This window comes from Epinephelus fuscoguttatus, linkage group LG9, assembly GCF_011397635.1.
Source record: "Epinephelus fuscoguttatus linkage group LG9, E.fuscoguttatus.final_Chr_v1".
In the NCBI taxonomy this organism is placed as follows: Eukaryota; Metazoa; Chordata; class Actinopteri; order Perciformes; family Serranidae; genus Epinephelus; species Epinephelus fuscoguttatus.
In genome coordinates this window covers 8,614,976-8,630,876 of record NC_064760.1, presented here as the reverse complement: position 1 = coordinate 8,630,876, position 15,901 = coordinate 8,614,976, and the positions used below count along the sequence as shown (strand labels likewise).

General features: G+C 41.1%; 1 protein-coding gene and 1 long non-coding RNA gene across 2 annotated transcripts in view; one reads left to right on the top strand and one right to left on the bottom strand.

Moving 5' to 3' along the window:
• The window catches only part of LOC125894750 (uncharacterized), a 143,966-nt gene that overhangs the window by 110,127 nt on the left and 17,938 nt on the right, over positions 1 to 15,901 (bottom strand). The gene's annotated exons all lie outside the window — the stretch shown is intronic.
• On the top strand, positions 3,920 to 5,460 carry nanos1 (nanos homolog 1). The gene has a single exon (XM_049586329.1). It carries the CDS (start codon positions 4,151 to 4,153, stop codon positions 4,859 to 4,861), a length of 711 nt encoding a protein of 236 aa, XP_049442286.1. The 5' UTR covers positions 3,920 to 4,150; the 3' UTR covers positions 4,862 to 5,460.

Below are 15,901 nucleotides of genomic sequence, written 5' to 3'. Positions count from 1 at the left end.
GTTTCAAGAGGGCTGCTTCCACATTCCTGAGCTGCCCACTTCATCACAGGATCAGAGGCCCGCACTGAGCGGACTGTTTACGACGCCTGCCTCATATTCCCTCTGGAGAATTAAAATCTGGATCACTTCTATCAGCCAATATGCTCCAATTGGACTGACAGGATTATTAAAGATAGTATATATTATGAATTTATAGACTACTGGTTCACATATTCCAGGTTCTTTGCTATGAAAACAAGTGGTGCATGAGAAGCAGATTATATTCATCCTCTTACATGCAATGAGCTCTCCATATATGTGCATATAACATGGATAGAGAGAAGAGGAGCCCTAATACTCTTTTGGGAGCTGGAGAACACCTTATACTGGCCGTAGTGGAGATCTAAGGCACTTAAAATAACCTTCACAGTCTTCCATGTTGTGTTTATGCTTCAGACTGATATCATACCTCAGGCAACAACTCAGTGCTTTTCAGTAAAGCTTGAGCTAAAGGCAGCATGGTCCATTTTGTCAAGGTGACTAGATTTTCTTCACAAACTTAGAGCCTTAACAGATATGTTTGTTTATAATTTCAAAAACTTAACACCGTCTCTTAAGGGCTCAGTGTGTAGGATTTAGGGGGATATATTGGCAGAAATGGAATGTAAGTGTGTTTTCTTTGGTGTATAATCACATGAAAATAAGAATTGTTGTGTTTTCTGTACCTTAGAATGATGAGCTGTTATCTCGACATAAGAAGCAGGTTCTTGTTTATGGATACCACCATGATGCACCGCCATGTTTCTACAGTGGCATCATTAATTAGCCCATCAGCCACCAGAAGCCAAACTGCAACAAGCAGTGTCGGAAAACCTGATTTTTAAGTACCTTATTCAGTGTTTTTACCGGTTTAAATCACCAGGTCTGTTTGTTTTGGAGAGGAGGAGAACTCCGCAGATAATTCGGCTCCAGGTAAAAATCTCCTGAACATCTGGATCAGAAATAGGCTGAGCACACATTAGGTTATCAGAGAGAAAGTGTGAGCACACAATAGTATGTCGTAAGCAAGCTGCCGGTCTCTGACAACCCTGACATGTAACATGAAACTGCTTTATTTGGTGTGTTTACCAGTTTTAACCACCTGCTCCTTTTGTTGTGAAGAAGAAAATACCTCTGTGGATAACTTGGCTCCTGGTGAAAACCTCCTGAACAATGAACACTGAAGGTATTGAAACCGAAGAAGTTTCAGCTGGTTGCAAGCTGCAATCCTCGCCACTAGATGCCACTAAATTCCAAGATCAAGATCAACTTTATTGTCCCACAGACTGGGAAATTTGCCTCGGGCCCACCCATACTGCAGCCATAGAAATGCAACATACAACATAGTACATAGACAAATCAACATTATACCCAACGTAGCGATAAGAAACACAAAAAGATAAATAAATAAATAACACCATACGCTACAAATACCTCTACAAAAATGCAAATCTTCATAATCCAATGCCAGTTCTGGCTTTATCTGACATTATTTAAAAGCTTTATAGACAGAGGTATGAATGAATTTTTAAATCTGTTCAGTCTGCAGTGAAGCGCTCTAAATCTTCTACCAGAGGGCAGCAGCTCGCACTCTGTATGCAGAACATGAGAGGACTCCCTGATGATCTTATTGGTTTTACTTAAAGTAGCCTGTTCGAAAATAGTCTCCCCTAAATCTTACATGCTGGACCTTTAATAGTCAGTTAGACTGTTTTGACTTTGTGTTAGAAATGTGATTATGTCCGCAATAAGTCAAACTAACCCAATCACTTTAGCCTGTACAGTATACAGTATATCTCCTATAGGATTGGGAAGGAGACTACTCTGGTTCATCTTTCTTTTCTTTTCCTTTTTTGGCATATAAATTCAACAAACAGTTGTAATCTTGGGCACATAAAACTTGACAATACACGAGAGAATGCATGTGTATTTTTCTTATTGTCTATAATCACACTCAGTTTAAAGGGTCAGCTAACCCAGTTTTCCTTGGGAACTACTTCAAATAAACAGTCCAATGAGCCTGTTCAGACTTCGTATTAACATTTGTTTTGGTGATCCGAACACAAACTGGTCAGCCGAGACAGATCGCTCTTTACACCTGTATCTATTATGTGTCCCCAGCTGACCATGTGTTCGGATTTCATTATTGCCCCACACACAGTGATTGCATCCACACTTTTGCTAGTTGGTCTGTAGCATGCACGTTTGCAGTTGTGTCAGTACAGCTGAGGATATCGCTGTCAGGAGAAGTCAACACATCTCCTTCCATGGGGAAGGAAAACGCGAGACGGTCAAGCAACACTTCCTCCAACTTGACATAAAATGGCGAAGTTATAGAGCTTTTAGTGCACTGTCACCAAAACAACCACCACGTCCTGCACCGGTGAGGATGCATTGGTGTTTATACTATGAAAGATATGAGGTGTGTCCCAGACCACTTTGGTAATTGGTTTGAGTGATTGGATCACAGTGCGTCTTGGTGGTTGTATGTACTTGTATTTAGCGCTGTCCACTTGTGGTTGGATCACCCAAAACACATGTTATCACCAGGTCTGAACAGGCTTAGCGTGTTCTGTGGATTAACCAAATGAACGTGCCTGCAGCTGCAAAGATTTTACAGTTTTGTTTGTGCCACAGACAAAATTCGGGCGAGTTAGCCCTAGACGTGTGAGAGGATATAATGCTTGGTATCAATACTGACTGGCCCTACACACGTGGTGTTGTTTTGTTATGTAGCTTCACATTAGTTATGCAGATTCCTCATTAAACCTTCACCCAGATATATATTATTAGATGTACATTATGCAGGTTAATTTGACTGATCTCTGCCGTTTGTGAGCTCCTCTCCAAATCACCATTGTTGTCTTGCTGGAATCAGAATATACTAATGACATCTGGCTGGTGGAACATCATGGGTGACTTTCATCTTGCAGCCAGTGGCCATCATTACTGTAGGTTTTGTTTGGCACTCTCATTCATTCAGGGGAGGAGAGAAGGGAAGGAGGGAGGAAGGCAGTCGAGGGAGGGAGGGGTCTTTCTGGTCGAAATGAACTGACCTGTAATTGCACTATGCTGCCCCCTGTTGAAGAGCAGCTCTGCATGTTGTGTTTACATCATGACTGAGGGGACTGATGTGGTGTTTTGTCTGGATTTTATGAGCATTTAATACGAGGACCGACAGCATGTCACAATTAAACAGCTACACACAGAGACGTCATAAAAAGGTTGTTTACTTCCCTTTAGTTTACAATTCTGGGAATAAAGACACCTTTGATTCTAAATACAGTTTCTGCAGATGTTATTTTCCTCATTGCAGAAAAAAAAGAAACTTGCATCATAATTAACTACTTATAATCTAAAATGGTTAGTTAAGTTAAAAATCACCCTGTGCAGATCAGTGATGGAGCTGTAAACCTCTTCAGTGAGGACACATGGAAGCATGAGAGCTTTGGTTGGTAGGTTTGCCTCATGTTGCTTCAGTGGTAACATAATAGGATGCATCAGCACAGATTATTCCTCCCAGGACAGTGAGAGGAAGGCTGCTGCATGGAACAAAGGCCCTCTGCTGCTGGCGCGCAAGGGGTTAAGGTGTGTGAACGCCCGAGTTGGCGGTGATGGTATTCACGTAACAATGATTAACGATATTGATTCACGAAACATGCAGAATTGTAATATTTTAGTACCAAGGGGAAACAAAGAGCCGAGCCATCCTCCTCTAATTGATCGGTACTGGCGCTGAAATAATGTAATTAACTACAGTACGGCTTTGTGCGCGAAATTATTTCTCTGCGCAAATCATTAACTATTTAACAACTTTTTTCCCTCTCTCCATGAAAATGCCCGAATCTCCAAACGCCAGAATGATGATTGATGTCGACAAAGCGCCTGCCTGCAAGAAAACAAATGTGTCTAAATGTGGCTCTGAAGAAAGGGAGCCTGCTTTCAACCTGATCACAAACTTGGTTTTGAAGGGAGAGCGCCCCGCCCTCCTGGTCCTTATAACCAGAAAGCCTGTTTGCAGGACGCTCAAACATTACAGGAACACTGGAGACCACATCGCTGTGCATGAACCATTCCTGGAGACGAACTCTGGCTACAAAGACTTTACGGATTACTCTGCTTGCTTCACCTTATGACCGCGAGCAAACGACCAGAAGTGGCCATGGATTTTCTCAATCACAACTATTTGAACGCGCGCAGCCCATATGACTATACTTTTAATTTCTGGAACGACTATCTCGGGCTGACGACGTTGGTTACGAAGAATAATAAGCTCAGCATGCCCCAGAACCCCAACTCCATCACCGAGTCCCTGAAAGCGACCCTGGGCTTGGACGATTCCCCGGCGTGTCCGTGCGTAATCGCGGGCGGCGTTGGAGAGAGCGGGCACCTGGACTGCTGCTGCCCGTCCGGGAGCCCCCCGCCGGCCTCCATCCTGGACTTGAAGGAGCGTTTCTCGATACTGAGCCCCTTCCAGAACCAGCTCGGCGTCCAGCTGCCGGAGCGAGAGGTGGGCTTCGGGGGGAGCTTCGCCGGGTTCGATCTGTTCGGCATGGAGAGGAAGATGCGCAAACCCGCCTCCAGGAGCAAGCAGGAGCCCAAAATCTGCGTCTTCTGCCGAAATAACGGAGCTCCTGAGGAGGTGTACGGCTCCCACGTCCTGAAGACTCCGGACGGCAGGGTTGTGTGCCCGATTCTGAGGGCTTACACCTGCCCCCTTTGCAGTGCCAACGGGGACAATGCCCATACGATAAAATACTGTCCACTGTCAAAAGACCAGCCATCCCAGCGACCATTAAAGGGAGGGAGGGCTGTGGGTGGTAAGAGGATGAAAATATTCTAAACAGACATGACTATAAAGTAAATTGAATTGCACTGAACAATTTCCAGATGACTGTTTTGAGTTCGGCTCTAGCCTTTATCCCAGTTTCATAAACATATTGATTTTATCTTTTTTTTCCTCTCTAAGATCTCTTATATTTTTATAGTTCTTTTATCCACATAGAATAATTTTATGCTTTATACATTGGATTTATTTTTCTTGCTAGTTTATAGTCATTTGAGCGTGTGCATATAAATACATGTATCAATAATCACAAAGTGTGAATAAGAAAAAAAAGTATTTTGGTCATGTAGGGAAACACACTGACATTGGCAAAGGGGATGAATGTCATATTTCTACCAAGTATTTTTGTACGGTGAGCTAAGCTCGCTGAGATATTTTTTCTTTCTCGTCTTAGAAAACCAAAGTTATGTTTGCCATTAAAGAAGCTCAAGAATGTGTCATTATTAATGAGTACATGTGTGCGTCTGACTGGAGGAGGAACTCTTTGATCCCATCTGCCTGCCTAAAAAACTCCACAACATATTTTCCAACTTGCTCTAAAAGTTGACATTCAATCTGCGAGGCAGGAAGAAAAAAAAAAAAAAAAGAAGAGACAATGTGGCCTCTGTTTAGGGCTCGTGTTCTCTGGGGAACGTTATAATCAATTGTTGCCAAGCCAAACCTTCTTTTCCAATCCTATGTGATGATCTGGCATTCACATGCAGTCAGAAATGAGAGATACTAGCCTACATTTCTTTATGTTTACATTCCCAAATAAGGGCGACACACTGGATTTCCTTTTCTCTGTCAGGTCTCTCTTTCTCTATGGCGTTTTCTTTTTTTTTTCTGTTTTGGTTTGCCCTGACAATGTATCCACCAGAGAGTCTCACGGTGCAGGTCTGCTCTGTGAGTCCCTTTCACTCTGAGTGTGGGGTGAAAAAGAGCAAATGAATGTTCGTACACAACATGGTATCCCATCATTTCTGTTTCTGAAGAATCCAAAAAAAAAAAAAAAAAGGATGCAAAAATGTTGTGAATGTATGATTGAAAGTGTCACTTGCAGGACTGCACATTTCTGACAGTTTTGTTTACCAAAGGAATAACAATTGCATTGAAGAAAGAAGAGAGATTTGCTGTATTGTATATAAAGTGATGTTTATTCAGTATTTTAACATTACAAGTGACTTCAGAGGGCGCTACCTCAACAGGATTTTGTACTTACATGTAAAATGTCAACAGCAGTTTATTGATATAGTGCTGCCATTTATAATAAGGGTTTTTGATAGTATTTTTGATCTTTGTATAACATAATTGTATTTTCATTTTGTTGCATTTAACATGATGGAAGTGAATTTCCAAGAAGCTATAAGCGTTTGCTCACCAAAAGGTGATTGTCTGTAAATAATGATTATACCCATACTTTTTAAAGTTTAGTTGTTCAATGTTACATTCTTGAGAGTGTGCAAGAGAGTGGATATTGAAAAAGGCTGACAAAAATTTGCCACTTTTAACAGAGGTTTTTTTGATTAAATGAATAATAGAAAAAAAAGAAACACTGTTGAACTTTGTTATTTATATTTTACCACAATTTTCCTGTATGCTGCTGTGCAGAATAACAACATATGAATCCACTAGAGAAATAAAAACCTATCAAATATTTGGAGCTATGTGGTCGTGTTCTTCAACATCTGACTGTGTGGGTGCAACAACTTCTTATTTTAGCTGCGTACGAGTCTAGAGTCTCGGGTTTACTGGCTAATTTAGTGATTTGCAGATGGACTGATTAAATTAAGGAGAAAAGTCGACTAAAATCACATTTACAGGAATGGCCCTGCTTGCCCTAATTGGTCTGCAAACTGACTGCCTCACTGGCTAACCAACACATACTGTCTGTGGCTCATTTAAGTGCTGCGCCCTCATGCATACTACAACACACTCAGCAGAGAAAAACTTCCCTTTAACCTTTGCTTTTGGACAAACTCAAACTGCTCTGCTGCTCTGGCATCTTAAAGATTTGTCTCTGAAGGACAAACACAGTGCCACGGTTGTTCGTGGTTGTTTGGGGAGGTCTGCCCACACAAGAATGTCTTGGCTTATGCCTCGCCATTCAAACGGATCATGTTTGCACTGAAGTAGATTGAATAGCTGGCCCTCCCAGGCCTTCTCCGCCTGCCATCTGTGGAATGGCTGCTGCAGACATATTAAGGGGCTCAAAAACAGGCAGGAAGCTTTGCTGCTCCTTCTTGTTTTTTTGGAAGGAGCTGTCTACGGTCGTGCAGCTGTGAGTGCTTGGTTTCCTACAAATGTCCCATCAATGAGTGAACAATAAACAGAGTAAAAACCATGATGAGTTCATGAATGGTTGCACTGTCTGCGGCCCCACTCACCAGCAAAACAACCTCAGACATTCATAATTGCTGCTGACGCTGAGCATACAGTAGAAAAACACATCAAGTAGACTGTACATACATTAGCCTGAGGCATCCGGCTAGTGTCATCCACACCTTGGCTGTTCCTAACTCCCTCCCTCCCCTCCCTGTTCCCCCTCCCCTGTCTTCATGCATCTCTCCAGCTGAGCCTGCGCCATTAAAAATGGATGACTACTAAGTGCAACAGGGATTTATCTCTGTGAGAACAGTGGTGAAAAAGCCTGGCGGGCTAGCATTTCAGGCAAACACAGTCAGCTAACAGGTCTTATTCCCTCTACGCCGCGGCCTCCATTAGCTGCTCTGCAGACAGGGCCCATATAATCTATTTAGTTGCACCATTTATGAGATATGTATCTTTCATGATCATATAATATGTCTTAGCAGTCTGGTTTTTATGCAATATACAATATGTTTGCACAACAAGCCTTTCTGCAGAGCTTACTGGCAGAGAAACACACAAAGCAGGTTTGCTTCAAGACAAGATGTGGAGCAGCAAAGTTCTGCCAAATACTCAGTGTTCTTTTATTATAAAAACAGCGAGGAAATATTTTAATTAAAGGTCAGCGTTATCAGTCAGGTGTTGACTCGGAGTGGTTTATCACCAAGAGGGAGGCAACAGGATTCCCTCTGGCAGGTGATTAAGGTTTAGCTAATGCTCTGCAGCATTAGTTAGTCTTTGCTGTTAATGTGATTTAGAGGATTCATTAATTCACACTACTCATCATCATGGTGGCTACATAGAATGTTTCCTGTTTAAAGTGCTGTAGTTAATGCACAGTAGATTAGTGGTTCCCAACCTTTTTTTATTGATGTACCACTGTAGCCCAGTCAGATGGGCTCAGGTGCTCCTTCATTGTACACGTCTGATCGATGGGATGGCTTCATGGAAGTGCTCGATAATATTTCACTGCAGAGAAAACACAGTGGCTGCTGTTGATACATGGATGTGAATCCATTGATGATAAAGTTACCCTGGAATTGTCTGACTGAATTTAAGTTATTATTTGCTAATCACTGAGAGAGGAAAAATTTAGATGTTTCAACCACTGATCGATTACTTTGAGCTTTTTTGGTAACTCTTTGCTTTCACACACTATCAAACACATCACCTGATAGCATGGTTTGAAGATTTCTGTGAATATATTTATATATATTATCAAATCTTATTATTTTCATGTGTGTGTGGGTGTGTGTATCTGTCTGCAGTTAATCCAATCAGCGTAATATTTTGTGTGCAAAGACTGTAAAGGACCTCTCATGGTTAAAGTGATTCACAATTGTTGAAAAATCTGTTTAATTGACTACTAAATACCGTCATTAACTGCTGACTCCTCACTTCTCTGATAGTACGTCTCCACAGGGGCGTTTTTAGATGCAAGGGTCACGCTCCTTCCCAGCATTGGATGCTTGATGGGCGTGCCACTAGGCATGTGGACTGTCTGCTCCTGGATTTTAAACCCGACCAACAAAGCAGTTCGTTTGGCAGCGTTCTCTGATATTGCAAAATTGTTTACCAAAATGTGTTCCGAAAAACATCTGAGGCAAAATACATGCCGTGCCGTTGCTGATTCTGTCTTCATTTTAGCTCAACGAAGGTTAGTTTAAAAGTTTTTCAGGAGTTTCCAGAGGTTGCAAGTTGTGCCAGACGTCCCTAAGTAGCCTAGGTTTAAATTCATGCAACTGAAGAGCAGTGTTAATTTCGGCTGTTGGTGCGAATTGTGACTGTGGATGGTGGAGCTGCTGAATGGATTTGTGCAGTTTGTTAGTTTCAGCGGCAGCTGTTAGCAGTTAGCTCCGCTGTTAGCCGCGAACAGCAGCAGAGCGAGCAGCCGCCTGCCTTCATATCTGATCTCCGCAGGACCAAACTCAGATCCGGACTGTATCAGGGAAGTTTTATGGTTTGATGCTGTTTGACAGGCAGGTAGGAGGCTCAGTTATCTGTGAGTGTAGCTGTGCTGTAAGCAAACAGTCTGAACTCAGTTAAGTTTTCTCTGACAGCTGAAAGTTTAGCTTTAATCATCGACTCTGTGAGACAACACGAGTTTAAACCTCCAGACTAACATGTTGCAGAAGTTATTTTTCTGCTTCTTAACAAATACATAAGTCAGAGTTTACAGTGAACCTGGGGACAAATCCTAGATGTCTCAGATTAATTATTTGTAGTGTCAAAGTTTTTGAGAGCATAAGAGAGATGTTGAGCTCTTCAAATGATCAGTAAGTGTGTGCTTGTAAATCATCCCTTTAACACTCTAATGGAGAAATGACAATTTGTAAGTGTGTAAAAATGTTTTGTAGTTGTGGAAAAAATGGTCTGAATCAAATACAACCTGTCACCTTGATTCTAATGTCTGATACATGAATTAGCCTAACTGGATTAGTTTTAAGATTAAAAAACTGAAAATATACTGATGAAAAGGTTGACTAAAACGTCATGAATTTTCGCTGACTAAAACTATGCAGGATAAAAATGTCTAAGATGTGACCAAAACTAATAAGAATTTTTGTCTCAAGACTAAGACTAAATCTAAAATAGCTGCCATTTTCACTGCTGAGAAGCGGGCGCTCAATCTCTCAAGAGGCAACACAGAACTACCAGAGTGCATTGCACAACGACTTACATAGACGATGACTGGGAAGCGTCAAAATGATAGATCTTGTGGACCTGTACCTTTAACTAGGCGGTAGGGATCGCAAGTCCTCAATAAAACCACGTAGCAAAAGCAAAGAGCAAAAGGCAGTTCTGGAAAATGTCACAGATAAAAACAACTAACCTTACCATCTGTTACAGGCCACATTTTGGCCTTTGCCGTGGTTCAAAAACTGACATCACTTGAAAAGTTTGGTCTTACTTTAAGGCTGAAGCATCTGCAGATTAATCCCACACCTAATATGTTATGATCCACTAAAGTTAGGCATGATATAAGATGAAAAGCTTTCCATGTTGTTATCTTTGCCGCAATCTTAACGGACCTCGGATGGAAAATTCCTCCTGCTGCGTGCACTGTCTATAGCAGTGGTCCAGCCACAGGGTCCAAATTTCTCCTTAGTCATTAGTTCAAGTTCCACACAATTTAAAATATTCAGCGTCATACTTTCATTTGGTCATGTCATCGAGCTAGTTTGCTTTGCTACAAAATAAAGTGTGTTTTAACCAAACTTGACACGTTCAAGTCACTTGCGGTCCATTCAGAATGGACCTGCGACCCATTTTTGGACCACGACCCACTAGCTGGGAACCACCAATCTAGAGTGGCCGCGGTCAGCTACCAACAGTGGAGTCGCAGCAAAAATGTGGGGATCTGCACTCTACTGAGTGCACTTATCCAGTTTAAATTTTTTCAGCTTAGCTGAGCCACTCCAAGAACCATGTGGTGCTGTACTTGCAGAAGCACCCTGCTGGGTACAAGGGCCCCTGGTTGGGTATCACTGTAATAGATTACAAGATAAGTGTTTAATCTGAAGGTGATGGCTGTGGCTGTCTTTATTGCGGGTATCAAGTTTTATATTTAAGTGTTAAATTGTTCATATTTCTCACACCATGACATGTTGCAGTGATGTGTTTGCTGTATGCTTTCTCATGGTAGACTTGTAGCCGGTGTGGCCATACTGAAATGACTGAATGAAACAATGGGCCATCTCCAAAGCATCCCTCTTCTTCATCGACCCATATGATGATGCTGAAGGCAAATAATGTGTAATAGATCTGGAGAACTGACAGCCTCTCTGTCGGCTGTATGCTGCCAAGTTGGCTGCAGAAATATATAGTTTAAAATATTCTTGAATTAGTTGCTTTCTAATGAAGCCGACTGAGAAACTACATCTAAACACAATAGTTCACATACCAACTCCCTTAACCTCGGTACGCAGTTTAATAGAGCTGAAACATTTAAACCTAATCTGTCTGGTTCTGCAGTGGAGACAAAGCAAACAGTGAAACGGCTCGGCTAAATGACCTAATAGCCCATTTGCATAGCAAATAGCATCCATCTCTTTCATTGACCCTCATGACAACAGTGTGGAAGGCTTATAATAAGTCACAGATCTGCAGGATTCATTTATGGGTCCCATCCTTTCCCAGAATACACTTGTAATGAGGATGCTCCTGTCGCCTAGCAACACCTGGAGATAAAATTGGACAGCAGCTGGGCATGAAAGTCACTCCACACAGCGAGTTAAAGAGGATACCATCTTTAGCCTTCACATTAAAAGGCCTATTGGTGATGTTTTGATCACCTCCTCTAAAATTAGAGGAAAAAATACCTGAAAAGCTTTTGAGCACAGAGGTACTTTCTACACATTAGCACCCCCTGTGGTGATAAAAGGTATCACAAAAACATTAATACCTGTTTTGTGACACTTCCTATATCCAGTGTTATCCAAAGCCACTGAGGTGGAAGGGATCATAATGACGAATATGATGTTATTGAACTCTCTGTCAACATTGCTGTGCTGGCCATTCTCAGCGCTCTGCGATAACAACTCTGTCCCTCTGAGGGCAGATCACAGCTTTGATGCCGTAATTGAAATTTCACAAAGGATTTATTTGAAACCAAAACCCGTTGCTGTTTAAGTGAGGCGGACAGGTTATTAAGTTTCTTTCACAGCATGATCAGCTTATTTCTCAGTGGCTGTTTCACTGGTGCAGATGTACTGTCAGTTGAGATAATCCTCCAAGTCACTGGTGCGTATCCATAGAAGACCTGCACAGCAAGCAACATCGAGTCATCTTAACATTTATTCAGTGGGAATTTCTTAGAGTGTGTTTTCTTAAAAAGTTGCTGCTGCATTAGAAACAAACAAACACACACTTGTCTGTCTGGCTTCAGCCTGGCTCTGGGCCCTCTCAGCTTATCCTCTATTATTGGCATATTCTTAGACAGTCAACAAAAATAAAACAAGACAGCAGGGGACATGTTTTCTGCTCTTATCTGTGCCTCTTGGTATTTATAAATAGTTTCTAGAATCAGGAATTCAATTTCCTCCAGACGTTGTCTTCTAAACAACAATCTTATGGGGATAACAGCTTTCTGCAGACTGTGATGATGAATCATGCTGGAATTTATTTATTATTTTACTAATAGCATCCTTATTTAAGAGATGTTTTTTCCCCTTATTCCCTCCACTGGAAACTGCACAGCGGTGTTTTTGTGTGCAACTGTTGCCATTCAGCAGTGTTCTGTATGGCTACATCCTGTTAAGCTCTCTATCAGCAGAGATTATCAAGGCTACTTAACATTACAGGAGATACAACCCTGGTGAGAGTCTAACCTCCTCTGCATCCAAAATTGCATACCCCATACTATGCACCACATACCAATATGTGTACTATAATTCAACATACTTTTATATGTATAAACCAGGGGTGTCAAACTCATTTTAGTTCATGGACCACATAAAGTCCGATTTGATCGCAGGTGGGCCGCACCAGTAAAACCATTGCATAATATCCTATATATACCAAACACCTTCAAATTTTTCCATTTTTTAGGTTAATGAAGTACATATTAAAAATGTTAATCCATTTACAAAGCAGATGACAAGCAGCCTGTGATGTCTCAGTTTTGCCACATTAAGTGAGTCTACTACTCGCTGTCATTACATGTGCATTTATCCATATATTTCCACTCCTGTGTAGTAATCCTGACAACACCACACTAAACTAAAGTGGAAGCTACTGAGGAAGCATCTTTTGCACAGTGTTAAATATCTTTAAAATATGACCACAATAAGTATGCACCGTGTTCTGGTCAGGGTGGAAAAACCTACGAAGCAGCCTTTATACATGAAGCAAGCTGCTCACTGTTAAACTTGCTCCTAAAACCTGTTACCTGACACCTCTTAACCTTCACAAGTGCATCATTAATGGCTGTACAAAGTCATCTAGTGGGCCTGATTGGATCCCGGGCCATATGTTTGACACCCCTGGTATAAACCGTAGTGTGTTTTTGGATGCACTGAGTTACCATGGTAACCTATGCCAAGCTTAGCTCTACCAACAATTTATGAATAATTTAAAAAATAGATTACGCCCGGCAGAGTGAAATTGTATACTTTCACTTAAATTAAAACAACTTTGACATTACAGACCAGCCTTCGTCTGTGTCTGTTATGAATGTTGCCTTCTACCGCATTACATTGTGGGATATTTATGCTGGCGTAGTGTCCACTGTTCGCATACTGTGGTATTTCACTGGAAATAGTATGCAAGTCACATACTCTTGGTTTCACACTAAGGTCTCAGACAGACTAAAAAATAGGGCTGGGGATATGGAGAAAATCAAATATTACAATATTTTTGAATAAATACCTGTATTGATATTGCAACATTATTGTAGGGTTGACTATTGGTGCTTTCACAAAATATTTATGCAACGAAATTTTTAATAATAATAATTTTCAGCAAAGTGAATTTAATGACTGAATGATTTAGTGAATTTTTGGGCCCTTCCAAAACCACCCCATACACACTCTCCCTACCCACTTTCACTCTGTTTATGTGTTCACGCAGAGGGTCCGCTACATTAAGTGCCATCCCAACCAGCTAGAGGGTAGAGGAAGTGGGTTATAAAACCCTCCAACAGTGTGTCTGCCGTGATACCGACTTATTGATCATATGCAATGCCTTATTGTGTTCATCATGGGTGACGCTCTGCACAAATAAACTTCAGCACGACTACCCTTACACTCCTTTAGCTGCTCAAACTGACATATACTGTCATACAGATGCTGACACCTTAAATGCAACATTGCAGTTAGGATCAAATATATCCTTCTGTATTCTCTAGAAAACTGTTGTCATATTCATTTTATAGTAAATTGTTGCAGGGACTGCTGCAAAAACTGATGAGTTTATTAATATCAAGGAGAAAAATAAGTTTAAAAAAGAGAAAGAAAAGAAATGCCACTAAAGAAGCTTAAGAGTATTTCCATTTATATGTCATTTATTTATTTACTAAGCCTATTTATTTGTGTTCTATGTATTTATCAATTTATTTATCTAAGGTGAAAAATCAGAAATCATAAAAAATTCAGCTGCACACAGATCAAATATAAGTGATACAAATACAAATGCAGCACATAAAATGGGAGTTCGCTTTATTTTCTCCATGGTAATGAAAAATTACGACCAAGAGGGATGTTTGTCCCAAAGCTTGCTAGCTTGCTGCTGTATTTATACCCTACACCTTAATGAAGGGCGCCTCGTTCAGCTGTGAAGGTGACTACAAACAGGGTTATACTCCGTGACGGAGTGGGAGTGAGCGAGGTCCGGTCTGGGAAAGGCCCTCTCAGTTGCTCACACCTGGACAATCGCTACATGAAATGGCCGTGCTGGTTGGATTGTGAGGTTTGGAGTTAACTGCTCACAGCTGAGAGTCATGTCTGAACATTGTGTATGATGCTGATACAGCTCCAAAACACCACTAGAAAAAATAATATGTGTTAATCTTTGGAAAACTACTTTCTTTTTTCATGAAGTTTATATATTTTATGGTGTTTTGTCATGTGGATCTTAGTGTAACAGTAAAGCAACAGCCAGTAGAAAAATTATAGTGCCAATTAGAGGTCTAGATGATCAGTTATTCTTAAAGATAATGAGTTATGATCATGTAGTATAATGATACATTTGCAGGTTGGTGTAAGATATATAATGTGCACTGCAGCTCTGCAGAGTTTGGCAGGCAAAGACAACCGTTCATCACACCTCCAGTGACTTTCTGTTTTAATGAAAACTAGAGATTATTGGGGAAAAATGTTTTAATTAAAGGTCAGCGTTATCAGTCAGGTGTTGACTCTGAGTAGTTATCACCAAGACTGAGGCACCACGATCCCCTCTGGCAGGTGATAAAGACGAAGCTAATATTCTGCAGCCGTAGTTACTGTTGCTGCGACTTGGGAGGATTTATTAATTCACACAGCTCCACATCACAGCTGCTTCATGAAATATGCCCTGTTTAAACTTCTGACGTTACCGCACAGTTGATTATATTGACTTTAAATTTGAACATTTAAGATTTAAATCAGCTCTCTCATCCCATCAGCACACTGCAGTGTTACGCTTTGCTGTCTCATGGTACACGACTGTATATTACTACACTAGAAATGGTCCATTTTCACAGCACCCTGCTTTCTCATTGACCCATATAATGACAATGTTGAAAGCAGATAATAAGTTACAGATCTGGAGAACTCATTTATTGGTCCCATCATTTCCCAGAATACACTTGTGCAATGAGGATGTTCCCGTCGCCTAGCAACTCCCCGAGATAAAATTGGACAGCAGCCAAGCATGAAAGTCATTCCATAGAGGGAGGTAAAGAGGATACCATCTTTAGCCCTCACATTATGGCCTGCTGGTGATTTGACGCCATTTATCTGCACAAAGTTCCAAAAAAAGTTGCATGTAAATGTTATTTTGAGATTGATAATAAAGATATGAGTGAAGGATGGCTGTGGACAGTTTGTTGCAGCGTTAAAAAATAGTCTAAGTGTAAGAGATGGATTACTTCTGTTATATAAACTGACCCAAATGAGCACAAGGTGTGAGTTCAACATCCGTTCAGTGCTTCAGCTCTATCATCCATTTTTGTACTGGGCAATGAGCATATTTTTATAGCAAACAGGGCCCAGG

Excerpts from the sequence above, each read along its gene's own strand:
- nanos1 (XM_049586329.1), top strand. The coding sequence starts at position 4,151 with ATGACCGCGAGCAAACGACCAGAAGTGGCCATGGATTTTCTCAATCAC.